This window comes from Petromyzon marinus, chromosome 26 (assembly GCF_048934315.1).
Source record: "Petromyzon marinus isolate PM22_M1 ecotype Great Lakes invasive population chromosome 26, UKy_Petmar_22M1.pri1.0, whole genome shotgun sequence".
Classification (NCBI taxonomy): Eukaryota; Metazoa; Chordata; class Hyperoartia; order Petromyzontiformes; family Petromyzontidae; genus Petromyzon; species Petromyzon marinus.
In genome coordinates, this window is record NC_133692.1 from 1052713 (window position 1) to 1076561 (window position 23849).

The window sequence follows — 23849 nt, forward strand, 5'->3', positions numbered from 1 at the left end:
GCCAGAAAAAAGGGGAAAAACCCTATTATTACATTTTGGTACTGGCAAAGGAAGTCTAATGATGTAGATGCTCACCCCGTGCCCTCATTACTTTGATAGTGCATTGTCTTTGAGCTGTGTGACGCCTTTTGGCGTCATCTGGTCGAGCACCAATTGGGTCGAGGCTCAAAAGAAAGCCGTCCCTTGGTGTGGACCAACCAGTCTCAAGGACAATGCATATATTATCATAGTATGTTTTTTGTTTGCATTTTGACTGCAGGTATTGTGGTTAATGCAGACATGAATCCTTGTAAAAAGGTTTCAGTTTTGTTGCCAGAAAAAAGGGGAAAACCCCTATTATCATGTTATTATGTTACAATCAATATATTTGGAAACTGGGAAAGGAAAGTGTGTCGCGTATTTTAAAATCGGGGCTAAAGATGTTTTTTTATAACAAAATTTTAATCTGTGTATACCGTTCTTATTGTCTTGGAGTAACTTAAAATGTAATTGTCACGTTTTTACTTGCGCAGCAACTCTGCGACCATTTTATCGTCGAAGGTCGCGCTATGTTTAGGTGAAGGTTTGACTTCATTTCACCTGAACGGGCTGCCAACACGTGGCACCATCAATGGCCGTGTCCTGAAGCGGGAAACCCGAGTTCAAACCCCAGCGGCCACGATCTGAGATGCTGCTGCTGAGTTCGAATTTGCTTTAAATGAGTACCCGTGCGATCATTAGACCTCCTTTGCCAGTACCGGCTTTCTTTTGAGCCTCGACCCAATTGGTGCTCGATTAATTGGGTCGAGGCTAAAAAAGAAAGCCGTCCCTTGGTGTGGACCAATCAGTTTCAAGGACAATGCATATATTATCATAGTATGTTTTTGTTTGCATTTTGACTGCAGGTATTGTGGTTAATGCAGACATGAATCCTTGTAAAAAGGTTTCAGTTTTGTTGCCAGAAAAAAAGGGGAAAAACCTTATTATTACCCGCGCGATGTTTAGACTTCAGCGTTGCGGAGACAAAGGCGGCCGGGCGTGGTGCTGGCCACACATTCCCCCCCCCCATCTTCACATGCTGCCAGCCTTAATAGGCGCTCGCTAACAGCACTTGCCCCCGTAGCGTCACTTTCAATCGATTATCGTGATCTGTGACGTCAACACGCACACCTGCGTGCGGACGTCACATGATTCTCAGCATTGAGTAGGGTGCGTGCCGACGTCACGCAAATGCGTTACGATGTTTCACGATGCTCCGGACATTCCTCGACTTGACGATTCTTAAAAAGGAAATTCGTAAATCGGAACGGCTTTAACCATTTAATTTTAAAAGAGAATCGGGGGTGTATTTCGGACGGCCATCTCTACTCCTACCAATATACACCTGTGTTTTTACAATACAAAAATATGAACATTAACACGATTTGAAGCTTTCGTGACTGCAGGAATTACTCGTTGGTTCTTTCGGTTAAGTCTCGTAGAAACAAAATAATAGAGTATGACGTTTCGATTGCAACACAAGCAACCGTCATCAGGTAGAACAATTTGAGAGAGACAAAACACAGACACGGAGACACAAGCAGAGAGAAACAGACAGACACACAACAGACACACAGACCCACAATGCCTCTGTGTCGAGGCCTTAAATAGAGAGGTTTGGTGGGCAGAGAGAGAGGTGGGTCTACTGGGGCAGCTGCTGGAGCAGAGAAATTAGCATGGCAATGAATCCGCCCCGAAGCGACCGAGGGAAAGAAGATCGAATGGCCCTATGAGAGACTGGTAAATTTTAGAGAGAAATAGTTTGAGAAAACAAAATTGAGCAAATATTTTGGAAATGTAATGCAACACAGTCAGCTACCACACAGTTAACGCACAGCCTGGTTGATTATGATCTCCAAAGATTGCTAAAATTAAAAGTGTGAAATTTGACAGATTTTCTAAACAAAAGATTTGCTAAATTTTGTTTTCTCAAACTATTTCTCTCTAAAATTTACCAGTCTCTCATAGGGCCATTCGATCTTCTTTCCCTCGGTCGCTTCGGGGCGGATTCATTGCCATGCTAATTTATCTGCTCCAGCAGCTGCCCCAGCAGACCCACCTCTCTCTCTGCCCACCCCCCCTCTCTATTTAAGGCCTCGACACAGAGGCATTGTGGGTCTGTGTGTCTATGCTGTGTGTCTCCGTGTCTGTGTTTTGTCTCTCTCTCAAATTGTTCTACCTGATGACAGTTGCTTGTGTTGCAATCAAAACGTGGTACTCTATTATTTAATTAATTTTCTTTCTACGTGACTTCACCGAAAGAACCAAAGAGTAACATTAACACGATTTAACAATTTGATAAAACTAACGGTAACCTTTTCGGGGAACACGCTAAAAGATTTGCTGCGCCTTGGATTGAGTGGAGAGGCGATGTGGAGGTGCTGCTGCTGCAGGGACGCCGTGACGCTGTCGCGGGTGGAAGATGACGTGGCCTCCCACGTGGCCTCCCACGTGATTTTTCTCACGGCGTGTGGCCGCAGTGAAATTTAGTTGACATTCGATTAAGTTCATCGAAAAGTGTCCCGTAATTTGTTAGTTGCGTTTTACGTGAAATTTCGTAAACCGAACGTTTTTGCAAGGAGGGGATTAATCTGTATTAATCCGGATTAATCTGTATTAATCCGGATTAATCTGTATATGTCCAACACAAGTTTTCCTGGCTGGCTATTGGGACCGACAGTCGCGTCCAAAGGAATGTGTGGACTGCTCGTTCATGTCAAAGTTGGGGAACAAATTTTTGTTTTAATGGATCTATTTGAGTGGGTTGCTGCCCCGATGCCCCATGCAGAGCAGCCACACCATTACTGGGTTCACGCAACACTGCATCAACTGCTGCCCCCCAGGCAGTGTTTATAAATGGCAAACACGCTGGCAACGATTTTCAAATTGAGTCCTGAACAATACTTTTATTGAAAAAAACCCCATCCTTTACAGTTACACATTTGTTTGCCACCAGTCTGGGGGTTGGCATCTTGTTTCTCAGGTGGCAGGAATTGATTTGTGCATAGATCTGCTACAAATATTGTATTGAATTATATTTCACTGCAGTTTTTATAAGACTTAGGCTGACTTACAAACAATCTTCAACGTGTGAATGCAGCAACTAGACGCCATGTTCGGTTTGCTACTAAATGGAGCATGGTGAGGTCGGGATGTTAACGCCCTCGCCTGGCATGCTGGAGGTCGTGGGTTCCATCCCAACCCTGACGCCTGCTGCTGTATATTCGGAGTTGGCATGTCTCTCTCCCCGTGGTCGCTTGCATTTTTCTTCAGGTCCTCCAGTTTGTTTCCTCCATTTTGAGAATCCACATGAATGTTCACTATTTGGCTGCTATATACGTCCATGTGATAAGCTGCCACTTACTTGAGCTATGATTGGTGGCCAGGTCGCTTTTGAAAAAAAGCTACATAGCTCGGTGGGCCTTGCCTGGTAAAATAAAAAGGCTTTAGTTCTTTTAGCGTTCCAGGAAGTGACCACAACAATCGCTGGAAAGCCTGGATCGTTGTGCGTTTGTCACCTCCTATGCAGATCTCTTCGCCCGACATGCGTCAGCTAGGGCCATGATGTGAGCAAAGGTCCGTCGCCACCTCTTTAGCGAGCATGGCAAGGTACACCACAAATGGGGGTGCCGGTTTTGTGTCACGGACGAAGTCCTAAATCATGAGATCGCTCAAGAGTTCATTCTCATCCAAGTCCTCTTCTGCCACTTCTCCATCCGGCTTCTCGGGAGTCTGCTGGGCCAGTGCGAGGACGTAGCGCATGTTGTACATGTTCCAGTCGCACCTGCAAGACAAAGATCCCCCCTTGTAGGCTTAACAGACTTTTGGGGAAAGTGCTGTTAGTGAGCATATAAGCTCAGCACGGCGCACAATGGGGTGGGTTGCCAGCAACATGCCTGGCTGCCTTTGTCTCCCTGGTGGTGATGTTTACACACTGCTGAAGCCCATGATCGGTTCAGATAATCGTCATTGGTGTTGGCTGAGCAGGAATAGAACTCAGGTCGTTGGGTTCATGGTGCAGTGTGCTGCTAACAGCTCCACGACCACTTCCCATAAACACAGACATTTGCACGGAATCCCACCACCTCCCAAGGGTGTGTCGACCAACAAAATCGCCTGTGGGGCAAGTCTGCAGCTTTCTGGAGAGGTTCTTGGTTTAGAAACCGGTGGGCAGCCCTGTACATAATGCATATGCATGCATTATGTAGCCAACCGTGCTAATTGGAGTTGAGGGTTAAAGACGACAAACTAAACGCCAAAAGCAATTCTAAAGAAATGAGAGTTAAATCTACATTTTACAATTGCATGGTTCCAATGGCTTCCTAATTTTGGAAGAAATAATTTTCCAGATGGCCACAGAAGTGCATCTGAAAGCACGCAATGCGGTGACGACCGCAGTTAGTGCGCTGGTTTATGCTCCTCGAAGAGTAGTGTAAAGTATTGCTGTTCATTTGTGGTAAGCACTTTGTGTGTGTAATGTACGTGACTAAGATTTTACGACTGCAGGTGTATTAACCATGAAATGCAGGACAAGGTGTCTCATTCACGGTGGACCATTTAAAGATCCCATCATGTCACTTGATAGCAGTAGGCCAGGGGTGGTAGGAATCGTGCATTTGGGCCGTGTGTGTCCAGGCGCTGTGGGGGAATCTCACAGCTTGGCGACTTCGTCATGGCGCTTCTGGGTGCTTCGCTGGAGGTTCCGGATCAGCGGCAGGATGGACGCGGAGCTGCCAGCGGAGGGAACAAGACGCCACGGCAATGTGCCATTGAGTGAGGGCATCCAGATGGTACCAGAGCAGCCATCCACATTGTGAGCGGGCATCTGCGTTGCAAGGTGACTAGCTACCCTGCATTGCTTCTAAGTAATAATCGCAAGCATACAAGAGGCACACTCTTCAAAGCAATGGTGAGGGACTTTGGCTGAAAGCAGATACTCTAGAAAATGGATACAATGGTAAGGTTGATTTAATAACGCTGATACATCTCCACATTGCTCGTTTACCTAGGAGAGGCCTCGCCAGAGGCTCCATTTGAGGAGGCTACTGCCCAGTGGTTCCCAGTAGGGGGGGTGCAATGTTGTTCCTGCTGTGTGGCATCCCAAAAGATTATGGAGGTAATGTTTCAGCATTGGCATGTTTGGGTCAATACCCAGTTGCATCCCATGTGTTCTTAGCTGCAGAACAAAAACATTCCGAAAGTGGGGAAGACGAATTCAACACTTGATACCACAGGATGTCAGACCTAACCTGAGGAGCTCATCATTGTTTTTGTTGAATGTTCCATGGTACAAACCAACAGGTTTTAGTAAATAGGCATTCTCAATGGCCGCCCCTCGTCTCTGGAATATCACCACAAATTGATTTACAGTCACCACCTTCACTCAAGCATCTGACATCACTTCAAGTGCATTCCTGACAATCTGCCACTGCTGAAGCAAGTAGATGATCTACTAATCGTTTATTATTGTTCGGTATAGGAGTCCTGTTCTGTTGTAATGTGTGCAATGTCATGGTGATTGTTATGGTTACTTGTGTTACTTCCAATTTGTTTTCACAGGCAAACTATTTTACCCAAAGCATTTCTATTCCTTGTTTTAGAATATTGTATCGAATTTTATTCTTCTCTAAATGCACTATTTTGTAATGTTTCTGTAATCTTAATGTTTACTTTAGTTAACTAATTCATTAAGTAATATAGTGTACATTTTTTTAAATTTGACTTTCATTGCTGTATTTATTGTATTTATAATTTTTTGTGCGACCGGTAGCAAACGCTGTTTATTTTGTTGTCAAAACCAGTTTCAAGAGCTTCTTAGCTCACAGGACAATTCTAAAGAAACTGTTTAACACTGCTGGCTCATCCGTTCATACACTAGAGACGAGCGGGAGCAGGAATCCACAAACTCCACAAAAGTGATTGCTGCCACCCTGGGGCCTGCCATGGAGGGGTGTCCTCTCACCGAGCCTTGAGTGAAGGCCCGTGCAGCAGCAGCAGCTGGTGTGCCCACAGGAGGTAGAAGTGGAGGTGGCAAGAGGACTCCAGCATAGCAGCAACAAAATCCAAGGTCTTGAGCACGTAGACTTCTGCTAGGGACCTGCTTACAATCTCGACTGGAGAGAAATGGGAGAGCGTGCAGGCATGGTGTTACAATGCACAAAAACCTGGTGGTCTAGCATCAGACTGCTGGAACTCCACTAGCCAGCTGGGAGTGCAGGGACCCTGCACACTCCAGGGGAGCGCGGGGGACCCCGGCCGCTCCCGCCGCGGGTGAGCGTGGGGACCCATCATGCTGTGGGTGCGAGGAGCGGTCACTCACTGTGCGAGTGGGGGATGCTCTCCAGCACCTCCTGGATGACCTGCTTCTCATTGAGGCGGAAGCTGAGGATGAGCGCGGTGGAGAAGCTCCCGGCAGAGAGCGCCTTGCGCACGGACTGCGGCGTCACGTCCACGTCCAGGTCGAAGGGGTCAAACACGAGCCCCCTGTCGAGGGAGTAGACCAGCAGCCCCTCTGTCGTCGTGGCAGCCCATCCCTGCCCTGAGCAGCCCATGGCAATCACAATGGCACAGCACAACAATGCTCAATCTAAATTGGAAACTCATTTTTCAAACTGCTTTTATGGTTTATGAGTTAGTTGTCCTTCCACCACACCTCCGAATTTAGTAAGTAGGCAGTGAAAGTCCTAGACACCCAGAACATGCAAGCATTGCTTGTTGCCAGGTTATCTCAACTCTTTAGGTCATCAAGTGCATTGCAGGAGGCTGGCTGCCAGTAGCTCGTGAGACAGGACCCAGTGTTGTAGGCGAAGTGGCTGAGAATATTCTTTAGTGGGTACAATTGCACACATTTATGGAATTGCAGAGTAGTAAAGTTTTTGTCCAATTATATTCCATAAGTACCATCAGTCAACATACCAAGAACGCTGCGCTGAACAGATTGCCCACAAGGCTGGCTGTGCCACCTTTACAGCACAATGGGTACAAATGCATTATAATTGCGATTACATGGGATGGCCAGTTTACGTCTGAAGACTTTTGTTGGGAGTCCCACGTTTGGAATGCTTGGCCAGCATCAAAGTAGGCACCATGTGTTTGTGTGGTTTCAAAAAGAGGGAAAAGTTGTGTTGGACCTGTGGGGGCGAACTGCAGGGATGTCACGCGCACCTCCGGCTTGAAGTTCCGGCTGCTCATGTCTCCTGGGGGTACGAGGGACAAAGAGGACGCGTCAAAAGGCACGACACGCACATAGCCAGGGCCGTCCAAGACTATAACTGTGGACGTGCCCATGCCCCACTAACACCAGCGTCGGGGTCACTCGGTGCTCTGCTACACGCACGGCTGAGTGTCCAGTCGGCTCGACTGGCATGCTGGCATCACGACCATGCTTTTAAGGGTCAACGTGAGGTCATCACCAAAATACGCACACGTAGATGTATCAGCTTGTTCACGGTTCACAACTCGGAATTGGGAATTCTGATATTGGAGGAACCCGACGGGCTATGAAGCTCTTTCACAGGAACTTTTTTTTTGTGGTTGGCCCAAGTTAACGAGATGTGAAAAAGAGCTTCACAGCTCATCGGGCTCCCCCAATATAAATAAATATTCCGATCCTGTTTAGAATTTGGTCAAAAATTGTGTGGCGTAACCCTCCACCACCATACGAATTAAACCATGACGCGGCTATGCTGGGCCGCGTTGTACGGTGCAGCAAAACAGCACAAGCTTGCACCTTGAAACCACGCATCTCGACGTTAGCATAACAAAGAAAACGGGTAAAAGCAAAACCGGAAGTTCTAGAAACGTTGTGAACAGGACGCCTACTGGAGGACCGCTCAAAACACGCGGACTCGGAGGAGGGAGGAGGAGGAGGTGCATTGTTAAAGTTACCTCGTCGAACGCCGGGAAGGCTGATGGCTGTTCCCTCCTCATCCCCCACGCCCTCATCGATCAGCGCCAGGCTTCCAAACTCCGTCATCTTTCGTCGGTCCAGGAATTGCTGTACACCAACACACAAGTCGTTACATCAGGATGCCTGGTCACATTGATAACATCCCTCATTGGTGCTCTGCCATTGATTTTATTTCCCATTCAAACAAAACTTTTTTTTTGACCAGCTAATGCCCAACTGAGCTATGTAGCTCAACCAAGTGGCTGATCATCGTGTGGAAATTTCTAGCAGCCAAATACTCAACATAAGTCGATTCTAAATGTAGACGTAAAGATCCACGCAACCACAGGGAGAACATGCACTACAAATATACAGGCGTGAGGGGGCTCAAACCCACGACTTGCATACCAGGTGAGGGAGTTAAACATTTCTCCACCATGCAGAACAGGTGCAAAACGTACCAACTCCACCCACCCAAAAAGGCACCGTGATTAGGGGATCGAACCCAGGGCTTTCTTGCTGCAAGGCAGCATGAGCATTACCACTGCAACGCCAACACGACACCATAAAGCGCGTGTGCAACCGGGAGCATGCGACGATGGCTCTCACCTCCATGGCATTCAGGGAGTGGTTGCAGGAGATCTCAAACTTCTTGATGAGGATTTGTTCCTGGATGTTGTAGATGCAGACAAACTTGGAGCGTCCTCCAGCCAGGATGCTCTCCCCGTCGGCCGAGTAGCACAGCGTGGTGAAAGACCTGGAGTGAAAGAAACGCCGCGCTGAGGTGGGACATACCTGCAACGGTGGGCGTAGCTGGAGCTGTGGCAGCGTCCTCTGGCCCTTAATCCGCGTCATTGACACATTACAAAGGGGCAACCCCCCCCCGGTGGCAGCCGTCCCTGTGTGGCTGGTGTATCGGCGCCTGGCCTGCTCAAGTCTGCTGAAGCGATGTTAACTACTTCGCCTGGTATACAGGAGGTAGTGGGTTCGATCCCCATCCCGACGCCTCTATATTTGGAGTTTGCATGTTCTCTCCGTGGTCGCGTGGATTTTTCTCCAGGTACTCCGGTTTCTCCCTCCAAATTTAGAATCGGCGTCCGTCTAGAGTATTTGGCTGCTATACATTTCCACGCGACGACAAGCCATTTCGTTGAGCTATCATTTGTGATGGCTGGGTCGCTTCTGAAAAAGAGCTACACAGTAGCTCAGGTGGGCCTGCCTTACCTGGTAAAAGGACGTAATAAAAAAAACAAGTTTTATTTGCAACTCACTTCCCCTTGGCGGTGTGCTTAGCGGTGACGAGGTCGAGGTCCCGCCGCCCCATGGCCAGGTCGTGGCGCCCCTCGATGGAGCCGGTCTGCGTGGCCTGGTGCGGGTCCCAAAACGAGATGTGGCCGTCCAGCGTGGCGACGGCGATCTGCTTGCCGTCCGGCCGGAACACCACGGCCAGGGCTGCGGTGGCAGGCACAGCAGCGCGCAGCTAAACGTCAAGCGCCTGCCGGCTGCCACTGCCACACCTCCAATTAGCACGGTTGGCTACGTACGGTGTGAAAGATGTTCGACATACACACGTACACGCAGCAGCAGCAAGACCACCAGCCACAGGGTCGACCCGGAAAAATCGTGGCCTTTTCGTCAGTGGCTAGGAGATGTTATCTCCCTCGCCTGGTACACAGGCGGTCGTGGATTTGATCCTGACCATGACCATGCGAGGAGCGGTGAGCGGGGGCATTGAGGGCAATAGTGAGTGGAGCGGTGAGGGGAGTATTGAGCGGGGCGGTGAGTGGAGCAGTGAGTGAGGGGAAGCGGTGAGGGGAGTTGAGAGGGGAACAGTGAGTGGAAGGTGAACAGGAGCAGCGAGCGGGGGCGGTGAGTGGAGCGTTAAGGCGAGTAGGGGCGGTGAGGTGAGCGGTACCGTCCGAGTTGAGCTGGATGGTCTCCCGGTTGCCCTTGCTCTCGAACACGTCCCAGACGCGCACCGTGCGATCCCACGAGCAGCTCGCCAGCAGGGCCTGCCCGGGGCTGAAGCTGAGGCCACTCACCGGCCCCTCGTGACCAGCCAGCACCTGCGCGCACAAAGACAAAGACCCCCCGTGTAGCCTCGACAGACCGCCGGGGCAAGTGCCGCGCGTTAACGGTGGCTCCTGCGTACCGGGCACCCACGGTGGCAGGGAGTGGTGAGCGGAGACAAACCTCCAGCAGACGTCCGGTCTGCATGGACCACACGTAGACCTCGAAGTGGTCGGAGGAGCCAGCGCACACCACCTCCCCGCTCGAGTCCACCGCCACGCTGCAGAACTGCGCCGGACGCGGTGACGTGAACGTCCGGAAGTTGCGGTACCTGTGGGACGCCGGGTCGGCGAGGTGTTAACTACCTCGCTTGGTATGCAGGAGGTCGTGGGCTCCATCCCAACACTGATGATGCCTGTTGTATATCTGGAGTCTGGTATTCTCTCTCCCTTTCTCTCCCCGTGGTGGTTGTGTGGATTTTTCTCCGGGTCCTCCGGTTTTTCCCCTCCACATTTCGAATTGATGTGCGTTGAGCATATTTGGCTGCTGATAGAAATGTCCACGTTATGATGAGCCATTTCGTTCAGCTATCATTTGTGGCCAGGTCTGAAAAAAGAGCTAAACGGCTCAGTGGGTTTTCGCTGGTAAAATACAAATTTAGTTTAGTTTAGGTCTCGCGTCCGGCCATGGGAATGTGGAACTTCCGCCACCTGTGCAGGTCGAAGGCTCGGACGGTGCCATCCAGGGAGGCGGAGAGCACCACGAAGCCGGTGCTGGTGAAGGTGATGCCCGTGATGGAGCTACTGTGGTCGCTGAAGGTGACGAAGCAGAAGCCGCTGCTCGTGTTCCACAGCTTCACCTGCAGCACACAACACCACCGACCACACGCCCTCACGTTATTATCATATTATTATTATGGGATTTTATAATAATGATCATTATGGTGGCTAGGAGATGTTAACTACTTCACCTGGTATACAGGAGGTCATGGGTTTAATCCTGACGCCTGTTGTATATTTAGAGTTTGCGTTTCTCTCCCCTCCCGTGGACGTGTGGATTTTTCTCCGGGTCTTCTGGTTTTTCCCTCCACATTTAGAATCAACATCACGCGTTCAGAGTATTTGGCTGCTAAAACATTTCACGTGATAGCCACTTCTCGTTGAGCTGTCATTTGTGGCCAAGTCGCTTCTAAAAAGAGCTATGTAGCTCAGTGGGGGCCTTACCTGGTGAAATAAAATCGTAAAATAAAACAAGTTTCAATTATTCTTCTTGTTTGCCAAGGAAAATCTCACTCCGAGTCTCAAGACGTATTTTCAGGAGGGGACCGCCCAACGTTCACAATGGGGGCGATGGTGCCCCTGCTGCTGTGTTGTCTTGCTGTGGTCTGGGATGGCTCTTGCTGTTGTTTTGCTGCCTTGCCCAAGTCTAAATACAGATCCTGATTCTGACTCTATGGCGTCGTCTTTGTTTAGGCTCTCGTGGAAGGAAAAAAGATTAGCCAAAATCGCTGATTTCCGTCGTTTTGATATTCGTCGTTGCACCTTTCTCAGGAACGCCCTCCCCCCCTCCACCACCCCTCTCCCCCCAACCACCCTCCTCCCCCACCCTCCCCCCTGAACCTAACCCGGCGCCACTGCGGCAAACCAAGCGGAGCGGAAGAGTCACCTTGCCGTCATCCCCGCCTGTCGCCATGTGCTGCCCATCGGGCGAGTAGCTCACGCAAGCCATGCTGTTGTAGTGGCCCTGCTGCTTCATGACGTACGACTCGCTCTGCCATTCCCACACCAACAGCTGCCCGTAGCCTGCACAGCAAAACAACGACAAACATCCCCACCAACCCCATACAGCCTTGAACATGGTGGAAAAACGTACATATGTTGAACCTCTATTCTATTTCGGATTTATATAGTGTGCCCTTTTCAAGGAACTTTACAATACGTAGCCAACTGTGCTAATAATAAAAGGACGACAAACAAAACACAAAAAGCCGTGCTCAAGAAATGTTAACTACCTCGCCTGGTATACAGGAGGTCGTGGGTTTGATCCCGACCTTGAAGATGGATTTTTCTCCTGGGTCGTGAATTTTTCTCTGAGTCCTCCGGCTTTTCCCTCCACATTTAGAATAGAGTTCACGCGTTTAGAGTATTTGGCTGCTAAAATGTTCACATGATAAGCAACTTCGTTGAGCTATCATTTGTGGCCAGGTTGCTTCTGAAAAGAGCTGTATAGCTGAGTGGGCCTTACCTGGTAAAAGAAAACAATAGTTTAGTTTTAACAGAATTTGGGTGGCAAGTGCTGTTAGCGAGGAACACCTATGAAGGCTGGCACAGTGGCACACAAGGAGGTGGGTGGGCAGTGTTAAGTCTATGAGCAGTGCTGAGTCTATGGGCAGTACTGAGTCTATGTGCAGTACTGAGCGTATGGTGCAGTGTTGAGTCTATGGGCAGTACTGAGTCTATGGGCAGTGCTGAGTCTATGGGCAGTGCTGAGTCTATGGGTAGCAGTGCTGAGTCTATGGTGCAGTTTTGAGTCTATGGGCAGTGCTGAGTCTATGGTGCAGTGTTGAGTCTATGGTGCAGTGCTGAGTCTATGAACAGTGCTGAGTCTACGGTGCAGTGCTGAGTCTATGAGCAGTACTGAGTCTATGGGCAGTACTGAGTCTATGGGCAGTACTGAGTCTATGGGCAGTGCTGAGTCCATGGGCAGTGCCGAGTCTATGAGTAGCAGTGCTGAGTCTATAGGAAGTGTTGAGTCTATGGGTAGCAGTGCCGAGTCTATGGTGCAGTGTTGAGTCTACGGTGCAGTGCTGAGTCTATGGGCAGTACTGAGTCTATGGGCAGTACTGAGTCTATGGGTTGCAGTGCTGAGTCTATGGTGCAGTGTTGAGTCTACAGTGCAGTGCTGAGTCTATGGGCAGTACTGAGTCTATGGTACAGTACTGAGTCTATGGACAGTACTAAGTCTATGGTGCAGTACTGAGTCTATGGGTAGCAGTGCTGAGTCTATGGTGCAGTACTGAGTCTATGGGTAGCAGTGCTGAGTCTATGGGCAGTGCTGAGTCTATGGGTAACAGTGCTGAGTCTATGGGCAGTACTGAGTCTATGACAGTGCTGAGTCTATGGTGCAGTACTGAGTCTATGGGTAGCAGTGCTGAGTCTATGGGCAGTGCTGAGTCTATGGGTAACAGTGCTGAGTCTATGGGCAGTACTGAGTCTATGACAGTGCTGAGTCTATGGTGCAGTACTGAGTCTATGGTGCAGTGTTGAGTCTATGGTGCAGTGCTGAGTCTATGGAGCAGTGCTGAGTCTATGGTGCAGTGCTGAGTCTATGGAGCAGTGCTGAGTCTATGGGTAGCAGTGCTGAGTCTGTGGGTCGCAGTGCTGCTCAATGTGCAGAGGAAGTTGATTCCAGTGGAGGGTTGCAAGGAGGGAGAAGGACCGAACAGGGAGGAGGAGGGACGGAGAGAAGATTGGGAATGAAGAGGACGAGAGGAGGAGCTCTACGAAGGCCAAGGACGGCGAACACCAACTCACCTGTGCAGCCAAAAGCGATCCAGTCGCCCGTGTTGTTGATGCAAACCGACGAGATCGATTGGTCCGAAATGCTGCAGGAAAAGGGAGAGAATTTGCTTTGGAAGGGCTCACGCTGCGGTCATCCCAAAAACGTTTCTCAACTCAACACCGATTCATCTGGCATGCACGCAACGCGCGCGATGGTCGCGCGAGCACGCAGCTTTGCTGCGCGCCGGCGTTCGTGGCGCAGACAACATTCACCCAACTGGGACGCGAGGGTTGGCGGATCACGGAAATTTGCGAGACTCCCAACCCTGCCGGGGCGGCAAGGGAAACTAAACTCTACACAGTGTAACGGGTAGTAGGAGGCTTTCGCGACCAATATCATCAATAAGATGTTTTTTTGGGTTAGATCGAGTAAAACCCGCCACCAGCCAACTAGTAAGGGTTGTCACGTAAAGCGAACGTGCCAATTCGGCACTAGTACAGCACACCGGTGTTGGAGAGCCAAGCCACAACATTTACAACTTTTATTTTACAGTATTGCCTACCCCTACTGTGAATGTATTTGGCAGGACCCTCCAGAAAGAAAAGTCTTGAGACTATTTTTTTTATTTTCCCAGGTAAGGCCCACTGAGCTGTGTAGCTCTTTTGCAAAAAATTACCTGGCCACAAATGACAGCTCAATCAAGTGGCTTATCATCACATGTGGAAATTTACAGCAGCCAGCTACTCTTAAGGCATGCTGATTATGTAGAGGGAAAAACCAGAGGACCCGGAGAAAAATCCACCACCAGGTGATCTTAAAAATGTGGAGAGGCCGATGGGTCACCTGAGAGAGTGGATGAGGTTGAAGTCCGGCAGCTCGTGGATGTGGAACACTCCGGAGGCGAAGGCCGAGACAAGGATCTGCGTGGCCTTGTGGTAGTCGGCGGCGGTGAGGTATTTGAAGTCTCCGTCTTTGTTGAAGAAGTGCCTGCAGGGACGAGGAGGAGGTGCCACCACTTCAGCAGTGCTGACGGACACACTCCACTAAAATAACTCAACTACCTCACCTAACTCAACTCGCCTCAACTAAACTAGCCAACTAAACTAACGCAACTAAACATTTATTTCTACCAGGTGAGGCCCACTGATCCATACAGATCTTTTTCAGAAGCGACCTGGCCATCACAAATGATGGTTCAACGAAGCGGCTTATCGTCGTGTAGAAATGTATAGCAGCCGAGTACTCTAAACGTGCGATGTCGATTCTAAACGTGGAGGGGAAAAAACGCGACCACCACGACAAGAGATAGACGCAAACTCCACATATACAGCAGGCGTCAGGGTCGTGATCGAACCCACGACCACCTGCATAGCAGGCGAGGAGGTAGTTAACGCCTCACCACTGCACACCTGGACCACAGAGTCTGCTCTCTGTGGAGGCAACACGCAGACTCAAAGTGGCAACATCCGTGCCTCACAGCAAGAGGGGCCTGGGTTTAATTCCCGACTCGGCTCACTTTCTGGTGCACAAGCACGATTAGAAGGCGATCTGTGAAACTGCTTCCGTCCTCGACCGTTGCTCCGCATCGCGCAGTGCCGGCACGCAACAATGACGGACGACGGCCGCGTTCGCCTCCTTTCAACCTCAAGAAATCGTCGGACTCTACACACACAACCCACGTGGTTGGACAGATCTTTTTCGTTTGCAGTACCACACCTCTGGAATAACCTCCCTGAAGCCATCGGCACACTCTGACTCCATCACCACCACACTCACAACTCAACACCACAGCTTGTCACACTTGCACACAACAACTCACAGTCACAACTTGCGCGTCACTCGCCACTCACTTGGACTTCTGCTTGTAGTGGACCTTGTATTGGGCAACTTCCGTCTCCACTTTCCCGTGAATCACTTCGCCGGCCTTCTCCCCCTCGCCGTCGCCGCAGGGGACTTCCCGCTCCTCCTCCACCGCCTCCTCCGGGGCCTTCGCGGCCCGAGGCCTGAGGCCCGTCAGTGGAGTGTCGCACTCCCACACGCACAGCGCGGCATCCCGACTCAGCGTGTAAATCTGAGAAAGCGCCAACACACGAACACATGGACACGTGAACACACCAACACACGAACACACGAACACACGGACACGTGAACACACCAACACACGAACACGCGTGCTCTCTCAACAGTTTATCCAGCAAAGCCTCGCCTAGTAGGGCGCAGCGGTGGCGAGATGTTACCTTCCCCGCCTGGTGTATCAGAGGTCGTGGGTTCGATCCCGATCTTGACACCTGCTGAATATTTGGAGTTTGCGGTGCTCTCGTGGTCGCGTGAATTTTTCTCCAGGTCCTCCGGTTTTTCCCTCCACGTTTATAATCAATGCGCATTTAGAGTATTTGACTGCTATAAATTTCCATGTGGTAAGCCATTTCGTTGAGCTATAATTTGTGATAGCCCAGTCACTTCTATATAGTCTCAAGATTTTATTTTAGGAGGGTCCTAACAAATATATAATCACATTGTAATCCCAATTCAGTAATTTGCAGGTATTTTTTCAGCGTTAGGATGTTGCTACATTGTATGTGGTTTTGTTTTTTGTAGCTATGGGAGGAAACCGCTGAATCCGGAAGGAGCCCATTCACAACCCGGGGTAGAACACCCAAACTCCACGCAGAAAGATGCCCGGGTTTCAGATTGAACCCAGGTGGGGGGGGCTCCTTTCCACGAGACACCGCCGGCGCCCACACGTCACTGTCACGGCCGAGCCGATAGACAACGGCACGAGGAGCGGCACAGCGGTGCACCGAGTGCAGGCCGAGGGCCTGCCACCACCCACCAGGCTTACCGCCCGCCCACGAGCTGTCCGTCAGCCGCACCACCCCACCCCCCGCACCTGGGGGGTGCCCTCCCCCCTCTCTGCCCGCCGCAAGCGAGCCAAGGGAGGCGCGCACGTACGTCGAGGGAGTTCTGCCTGAAGAAGCACGCGACGATGGCGTCCCTGTGGCCCCCGAGGGCGTAGAAGACCAGGTTCTGCCAGCGCTCGGCTCCGAACACCCACGTGGACATGTCCTTGCTGCCCACCGAGAAGCACCTGGGGGGGGGAGGGGTGGAGACGCGCGTGGGCGCAGTCGAGCTGCTGTCACAAAGACAAAGAGAGGCTCTCGCGACCGAAACCACGCGAGATCGCGCGCCAGATCTCACTCGCTGGCGCGGAAAGTCGCCCACCGCGTCCGCCTTCTAGCGCTACTACTACCACCACTACCACTACGACCGTGGTTATCCTTTCCGTGACGTTCACTCGTCGATTCCTACACCAACGTCGAGGGCTCGGTCTACCAGACACTCCGACTGTTTCATCTCGCCCGTGCTGTTTTCAATCATCGCGCTGCAGGTCGCATAACGCGCACCGTTAGAACGCGGTTTCTGAGCAATCGACAACAAACTACTTTCTTGAGCTGCGTGGCCGAGCGGTACAGTGATATAGTACGCGGAATGATACAGTAACGCGGTGGCGTACCCTCAGTAATTTGTCCCGCCATCTCACTGTGCGTGCTGCGTAGTAGTACATCGTATCTAGGCCAGACTTTATCTGGCTTAGATACGATGCGGCACTTTTCAGGAACGCATCTACTACCGCGTTAAACGAGGACTTCCTGTACTTCTGTGTTCCCACGTCAATCCTTCCCACCCTCACCAACCGGCACCGACCAGCTTGATGAGGTACGGTCAAAATCACCCCACGTCTCGAACGCGTGAGGTCCTCTTCCAACAGTGGATGACAAAAGGGGGCGGTACAAATAAAGGATGCGGTTGGACTGATGCTGCCAAGCTATAAGCAAGGTTTACTCCACGTGTTAAATTATACAGGGATCCCACTATTTACGAACGTTCGGTTTTACGAGATTTTGTGTGAACGCAATTGACAAATTACGGACACTTTTCGATTAACGAAATCGAATATTTCCACGTTCACGAAATTTCACTCCAGCCACGCGCCGTGAGATCATCAAACGAGAAGCCACACGGGAGGCTGCGTCGCCATGCGTCCACAACAGCATGACTGGCTACGTAAGGTGTGAAAAAATGTCAACATACCTCCCAAATAGCACAATTAGCTACGTACCATGCAAAATAAGTTTAATGTGCAGATATTTCGTTGAGTTCCCTGAAAAGGTTAATTATTTTCATTTTAAATTAATTCTTAATAGATACATTTTATTTAAAGCTTTCGTGACTGCAAGGATTCATATTCTTGGTTCTTTCGGTAAAGTCATGTAAATAGTTTTAATGTTTTTGTTCTTTATCCTTATTGTATTGTTAAAAGTGATATAGGTGGTGTATATTTTTAAGTTAAAGAGTTGGAATAATGACGGTCAAATCACAATCCCTAATCTTGAGTGTTAGGGAACAGTCGTTCCCGATTTACGAAATTTAGTTTTTACGCCTCCCTTCTGTAAATCGAGGGATGCCCGGAATGTGAAGAAAAAAATCCGGTACGGAAGCATTACCGAGACACACACACAGGTGTGTGATATCTCCCTCCGCCATGTGTGCAGCTCAGCTCTGAAGACGTGCGTGCATGAGGGGTGGTGGTGTGGTTGCACCCGGGAGGGATGCCATCCGAGCCGCCTAGACAATCGGGAGTCTGGGAGTCCATACACTCCGCTCACGTTTAAATTATCCGTTGCAAATGCACCTGATCAGAATCATATTCAGAATTTTTATTCATCCTGGAGCAGCGTTCTTCACTCATTTTCAGAGGCGGGGTCACTTTCGTTGATAAGACATCGTCAGTGTGAGGGCCACCACACATTTGAAACCATTGGGGGTTTGACAGCAGCACGATGATGATGATGGGGGATGTTTTCACATTTTGTGTATTGTTGGGAGGCTGCGCTAAAGGCCACCAGGGGCCGCCAGTGGCCCACGGGGCCTTCAATGAACAACGCTGTCCTGGAGGAATCCGATGAGATATGAAGCTCTTTTTCACAGCTGTCCAGTAGATCTCCAGGCAGTACCCAGCATCGTGCGGAGCGGACACGGAAGCACACGCACGTCAGCGATGGGCGGTGCGCGCAACGCCGGGCCGTGAGAGCTCACCTGGAATCGTCCGTCCAGTCGATGCAGGTGGTCTCGTCGTACGGCCCAAAGAAGGTTTTGTCCAGCACGAACGGGTTGAACTCCCGCACGAGGCCGGGAGCGTGATAAAGCATTGCCACCTTGTCTTTGGTCACGACAAACTTCCTGCAAAATCGGCAAGAGTCACAAAATATTTATTTTTTATTTTACTAGGCAAGGCCCACTGAGCTATATAGCTCTTTATCAAAAGTGACCTGGCCACAAATTACAGCCCAACGAAGTGGCTTATCTCGTGGAAATTAATAGCAACCAAATACTCTACGACCACAGGGAGAGAGAGGGACACAAACTCCAGCGGCCGGGCACTGGTGGCCGTGCCGTAACATTGCCGGTAACCCAGCACAGCGGAAGCGGAGGCGAGGGTTGGTGGATCACGCAAACGCGCGCGAGCGCTCGTGAATCTCCCAAACCCGCAGGGGGCTGCGAGGTCGCCAGGGTGTGATGGCAGTCCAGCAAGCGGGTTCGTTTCCATCTGCGTTGGGACTGTTACTACCACGCCTCCCAATGCTCATAAGCATGGGTTTTCTCAGGGTACTCCTGTGTTGTCTCCCACGTGTATAAACACTCGTTAACCGAGTCGGGCAAACATCACAACATAGGTCCACAGAGCTTGGGCAATAGTTGGCACCGGCTCTGGCTACCCTTCATGCTCGTGTTCTTGTTTTCAGCGGCTCCGTGCAAAAAAACTATACGTTTTACAGAATTCCACTGCATTTTGAGATGCAATTTGGATGAACGATGCTTTATACAAGTAAAACACTGTTGCTATTATTGTAATTAATATTATTGTCAGAAGAATCAGAAGCCCGCAGAGCTAAGAAGCTCTTGTTTAAAGGGCAACTGGGCCAGCAGACAACATTAAAGCATTCCACAATTACAGATTAAAAAAACAGTAGTAATAAAAGCAATCAGGTTGTAAAATTACATTGACACTTAAACTTTATCTATTTCAAGAAAGTGGGTTTAATTGAGGACAGAGTGGCAGGATGGAGATGCCAAGAGACGAGACGAGGGTGGTGGTTACAATCACTTTGGGGCAGCAGCTTCGTTTAATACTTTCGATCGAAATTGCGTGTGAAATCTGGGAATTGTTAATAATCAGATGCGCGTCGCAGATTTGAAGGATTGTCCAATAGTAATAATAACAGGTCAGACAAATAAAGCACAGCTCCTTGGGAAAATCGCCTTTTTGTTTGTTGTTTTAACTTGCCGACCGCCCCTACTGGACAATGCTGAAAAAAGAGCTTCATAGCTCATCGGATTCTTCCAGTTTAAATAAATATTCTGAAATGAAGATTCTAATTCTGAAAGGAAAACAGCCCCGGGTTTGAAAACGCTTTCTTATAACCCTGCGACCTCCCAAGAGGGGGGTGAGCTTGCCTGACGAGGTGGAGTGGGGGGGGGTGTTGGTGGCAACTCACCGCCCGTCCGGAGAGAACTTGATGCTGTGCACCGGCTTGTGGAAGTGGAAGTGGTGCAGCACCGATTTGCCGATCATGCTCACGAGCACCGCGGCACCCTCTGCAACAGAGAACCCCCCCCCACGGCATCAACGTTCGCTCTCAAGAGGCAACGATCAGCTCAGAAAAAGCATACGTGGTGGTGTACGTCATCAGATTTTATTTCGATTCAGTCCCGATGACGTATATACGCATAAGTCATCGAAACGACAACGGAAGAAAAACTAAAATAAAAAAACTTTATCGGTACCGAGGCTCCCCCCAAGGCCACGCGGGAAGGCGTGTGGCACAGCTTGGCGCCGGCTGTCGTAGAGTGCGGCGGTCGTGTCGCTGCGATTCTCTGCGGTGAGTAACGACGTCTTTCAAACAACAGCGCTACTTACTAGGCCTCTCTAAAAAAAAAAATGCTACAATGGGCCGCTTGCGCGTTTCCCGAGATTCAGAGGTGAACGGGACACCCACCCTGCAATCGCCTCGGAACGGCAAAGGGTTAATAGCTCGGGGCAAGCAGCTTCTAATCACACGAATGGAGGATGTTAACGAGCACGGCTCGCAAAGCGGGGATGCCGTGGGAAGGCCGCACCTTCGTCAATGAGGATGGCCAGGCTCATGTCTCGAGAGAGGCCCACACAGCTGATATTGACCCTTGTCGCCACAGGCAGGGTCTCCGACTTGTTACTGTTGCGTACACACACAAAGACAAAGATCCCCCGTGTAGCGTTAACAGCCTGTTGGGGCAAGTGCTGATAGTGAGCACCTATGAAGACTGGTACAGGGGCACACAAGGGGTGGTGGCCAGTACCACCCCCCCCAAAAACCTTTGTCTCCCCACTGGCGATGTTTACGCACTGCACCAGGTACTCATTTGAGGCCGAGTCGACCAAGGAGAGGCCCAGGACCAGTTCTCATAATCGTCACCGGTGTTGGTGATCACGAGTTGGAATCAAACTCAGGTTGCTGGGTTTGTAGCGCAGAGCGCCAACCATTGCACTACCGCTTTCCACCACCGTTGTGTAGAAACACACAAACACATTCATCATTTTAAATAATGCGTAGGAAACACATAGCGCAAGGTGGTCTCCACCCATTGCCTGAAATGAAGCAATGTGGAACTCCATGAAGACTGCAACGCTCGAAAATATAACACTGTAAATGTAACAATGATAGGTGAGCTTTGCTAAACACTTTAGGTTATAAATTCATCAGCACTGGTTCAACACGAGACAACGCATGACCCAATGCGGCATTCAGTGTCTCGTCAGCAGTCAGGGTATCGCTTAAACTAATGCTGGAGAACTTGCAGACCGCTTGTAAACAAAAGCCCTCTCTCGTAACACGGAGAGCGGGCATCGCTGCCCACGTGGCGCCACTCACTTTTTGAGGTCGAAGAGCGTGATCCGGTTCCCCACGGGGCTGACCACGCTGTTGCCATCGGGAGAGAAGGCGAGGTTTCCGCGACGGTACACGGTGCCCAGCAGGTTCGAAAACTGCGGAGCAAAGGCACCAATCATAGCGGGCACTCGCGCGCATTGCCGCACGCATCAGGGTGTCGCGGTGGCGAGATTTCATCGCTCTCGCCTGGTATGCAGGAGGTAGGTCGTGGGCTCCATCCCGACCCTCACAATGCCTGTATATTTGGAGTTTGCGTGTTCGTTCCCTCCGTGATCGCGTTGATTTTTCTCCGAATTCTCCGGGGTTTCCCTCTACATTTGGAATCAACGTGCGTTTGGCGTATTTGGCTGCTATAGATTTCCACATGATAAGCAACTTGGCTGAGCTATCATTTGTGGGCAGGTTACTTCTGAAAAAAAGAGCTATATCGCTCAGTGGGCCTTAGCTGGTAAAATAAAACAATTTAGTTTAATCTAGCCGTGTTGTATGTATGTTGAACTTCTGTCGCACCGAAAGTAGCCAACCGTGCTAATTGGAGGTGCGGGGGAAAGACAACAAACTAAACACAAAAAGCAGTTCTAAAGAAATGAGTTTTCAATTTAGTGGTTTCTTAATATCGGAAGAGCAATTTAAAGCTTTCGTGACTGCAAGGATTCATCTTCTTTGGTTCTTTCGGTAAAGTCACGTAGAATGAGAATAAAATAATAAATTGATGTTATTTTATCAATTTATTATTTTAGTTTCATTCTACGTGACTTTACCGAAAGAACCAAAGAAGATCGGAAGAGCATTTCAATCACACATCCACCACATAATCGTGGCAGAATGATTGATGAAGCATTCCATGATTGAGACATTTCAATGCGTGTGTGTAAACAATAATCGGTGCATTTCGTCTTGATGGTCACGCAGCATCAACTATGGACCATACATTAAACCACTGTGCTCTGCGCTCCTTCAACGGAGGAGGAACAGCAAGACAACGCTCTCTCTCTCTCTCTGCTGAAGCCCTCTGGTCGAGGCTAGCAGCAGACCTCGACATTGGCATTTGGCTCCTGACCATACCGAGATTTCGATTTAAAGCTTTCGTGACTGCAGGGATTAATCTTCTTGGTTCTTTCTGTAAAGTCACGTAGAATGGAAATTTTTATTATTTTATTTCCATTCTACGTGACTTTACCGAAAGAACCAAGAAGACATACCGAGATTCGCAAGAAAATGAGAGAGCTGATGTCGCGCCAATGATTGGTGCTGCTTTGAAAGTTAGGCAGAGAGAGGCGCATTAGAGAACATGCAGACCTGACAAGTCATGTTGACGGGTTTGAACAGGACAACACTGCTGACAGGGTCGTTGGCTGGCGGCCAAGACGAACGACGGAGTCGCAGCTCAAGGAGGCAACACTCCGAGGATAATTCACGCGACGGTGGAGCAATGAAGTCGCTGTTGTAACATGCAAGGTGGACTTTTAAGTCACAAGAGCGTGAGAAATGGTTGCTGTACTTTCACGTCGTTGCTCTTTCTAGTTTTAGCGACCCGGGTTACTATTTAAAATTAGACGATTATCCTGGCGTCTTTTAAGTTCTCACCTGGTTACTGAAAGTGAACTTGAATCTACTGCTGTTGATTATGACGGTGGTGATAATTACAAGGCTACAACTCTCAAGTCACAATCACACAGTGCGGTCCGTATGGACGTCAAAATCAGAATATATACTGCAGGAGGAGAATCCGATGAGCTATAAAGCTCCTTTTCACATACGTCCAGTAGGGGCGGGTCAGAACGTTAAAACAGTACAAAAACACGACAGGAGATGGAAGTATAGTAAAGGTAATCAAATCACTTGAAAGCGTTCAGATAAAACGAAATTTGTTTTTTATCTTACCAGGTAAAGCTCACCGAGCTATTATTTTTCAGAAGTGACCTGGCCGCAAATGATAGCTCAAGAAAGTGGCTTATCATCACATGGACATTTTATATCAGCCAAATTATCTAAATGCAGCTGCCCCTCTGCAGAGACCGGCTGAGTGTGCCTCCAAATCCTCTCTCGTGAGACGGGGCGAAGAGGAGAAGACGGCAGAGGAGAGAGCCTGACAAGAAGGAGGATGAGACGGACCGACAGAGAAATGGAGACCTCGCTCCGTGCACGGTGCCACAGTGCGAACGACGCCCGGTTGGAACACCGCTCGCGATGGAACGAACCCTGAAGTTGAACTTCATGGCGGCGGAGCGCTGCGCGGAACCCGAGCCGCGAACGGGAGCCGGGGGGGAGCCGTGAAGACGTGGAGCTACGCGGAGTCGCGCGGGACACGTGGAGCCGCGGTGTGGAGTCGCGGTGTGGAGCACGCGGCCGCACGGGACTAACACGTGCTTCCGGGTTAACGCGCCCGCGACGGGGGTAAACCCGCGGCGATAACTTCCGGTTCACCCCGCCCTCTCCAACCC

General features: G+C 50.0%; 1 protein-coding gene across 1 annotated transcript; it reads right to left on the reverse strand.

The window, feature by feature from the left end:
- Positions 1 to 2904: 2904 nt before the first annotated feature.
- Positions 2905 to 23814, reverse strand: LOC116946109 (periodic tryptophan protein 2 homolog). Its single transcript, XM_032960975.2, has 21 exons — positions 23607 to 23814; positions 21388 to 21500; positions 20597 to 20691; positions 19975 to 20074; positions 18515 to 18658; positions 16370 to 16505; positions 15268 to 15488; positions 14261 to 14404; positions 13450 to 13520; positions 11582 to 11718; positions 10627 to 10775; positions 10100 to 10247; positions 9822 to 9972; positions 9178 to 9358; positions 8516 to 8663; positions 7906 to 8014; positions 7149 to 7214; positions 6338 to 6556; positions 5981 to 6131; positions 4674 to 4748; positions 2905 to 3802 (listed from the first exon to the last, which is right to left on the reverse strand). Exons 1-21 carry the CDS (start codon positions 23622 to 23624, stop codon positions 3673 to 3675), a joined length of 2706 nt encoding a protein of 901 aa, XP_032816866.2. The 5' UTR covers positions 23625 to 23814; the 3' UTR covers positions 2905 to 3672.
- Between the last annotated feature and the right edge of the window lie 35 nt (positions 23815 to 23849).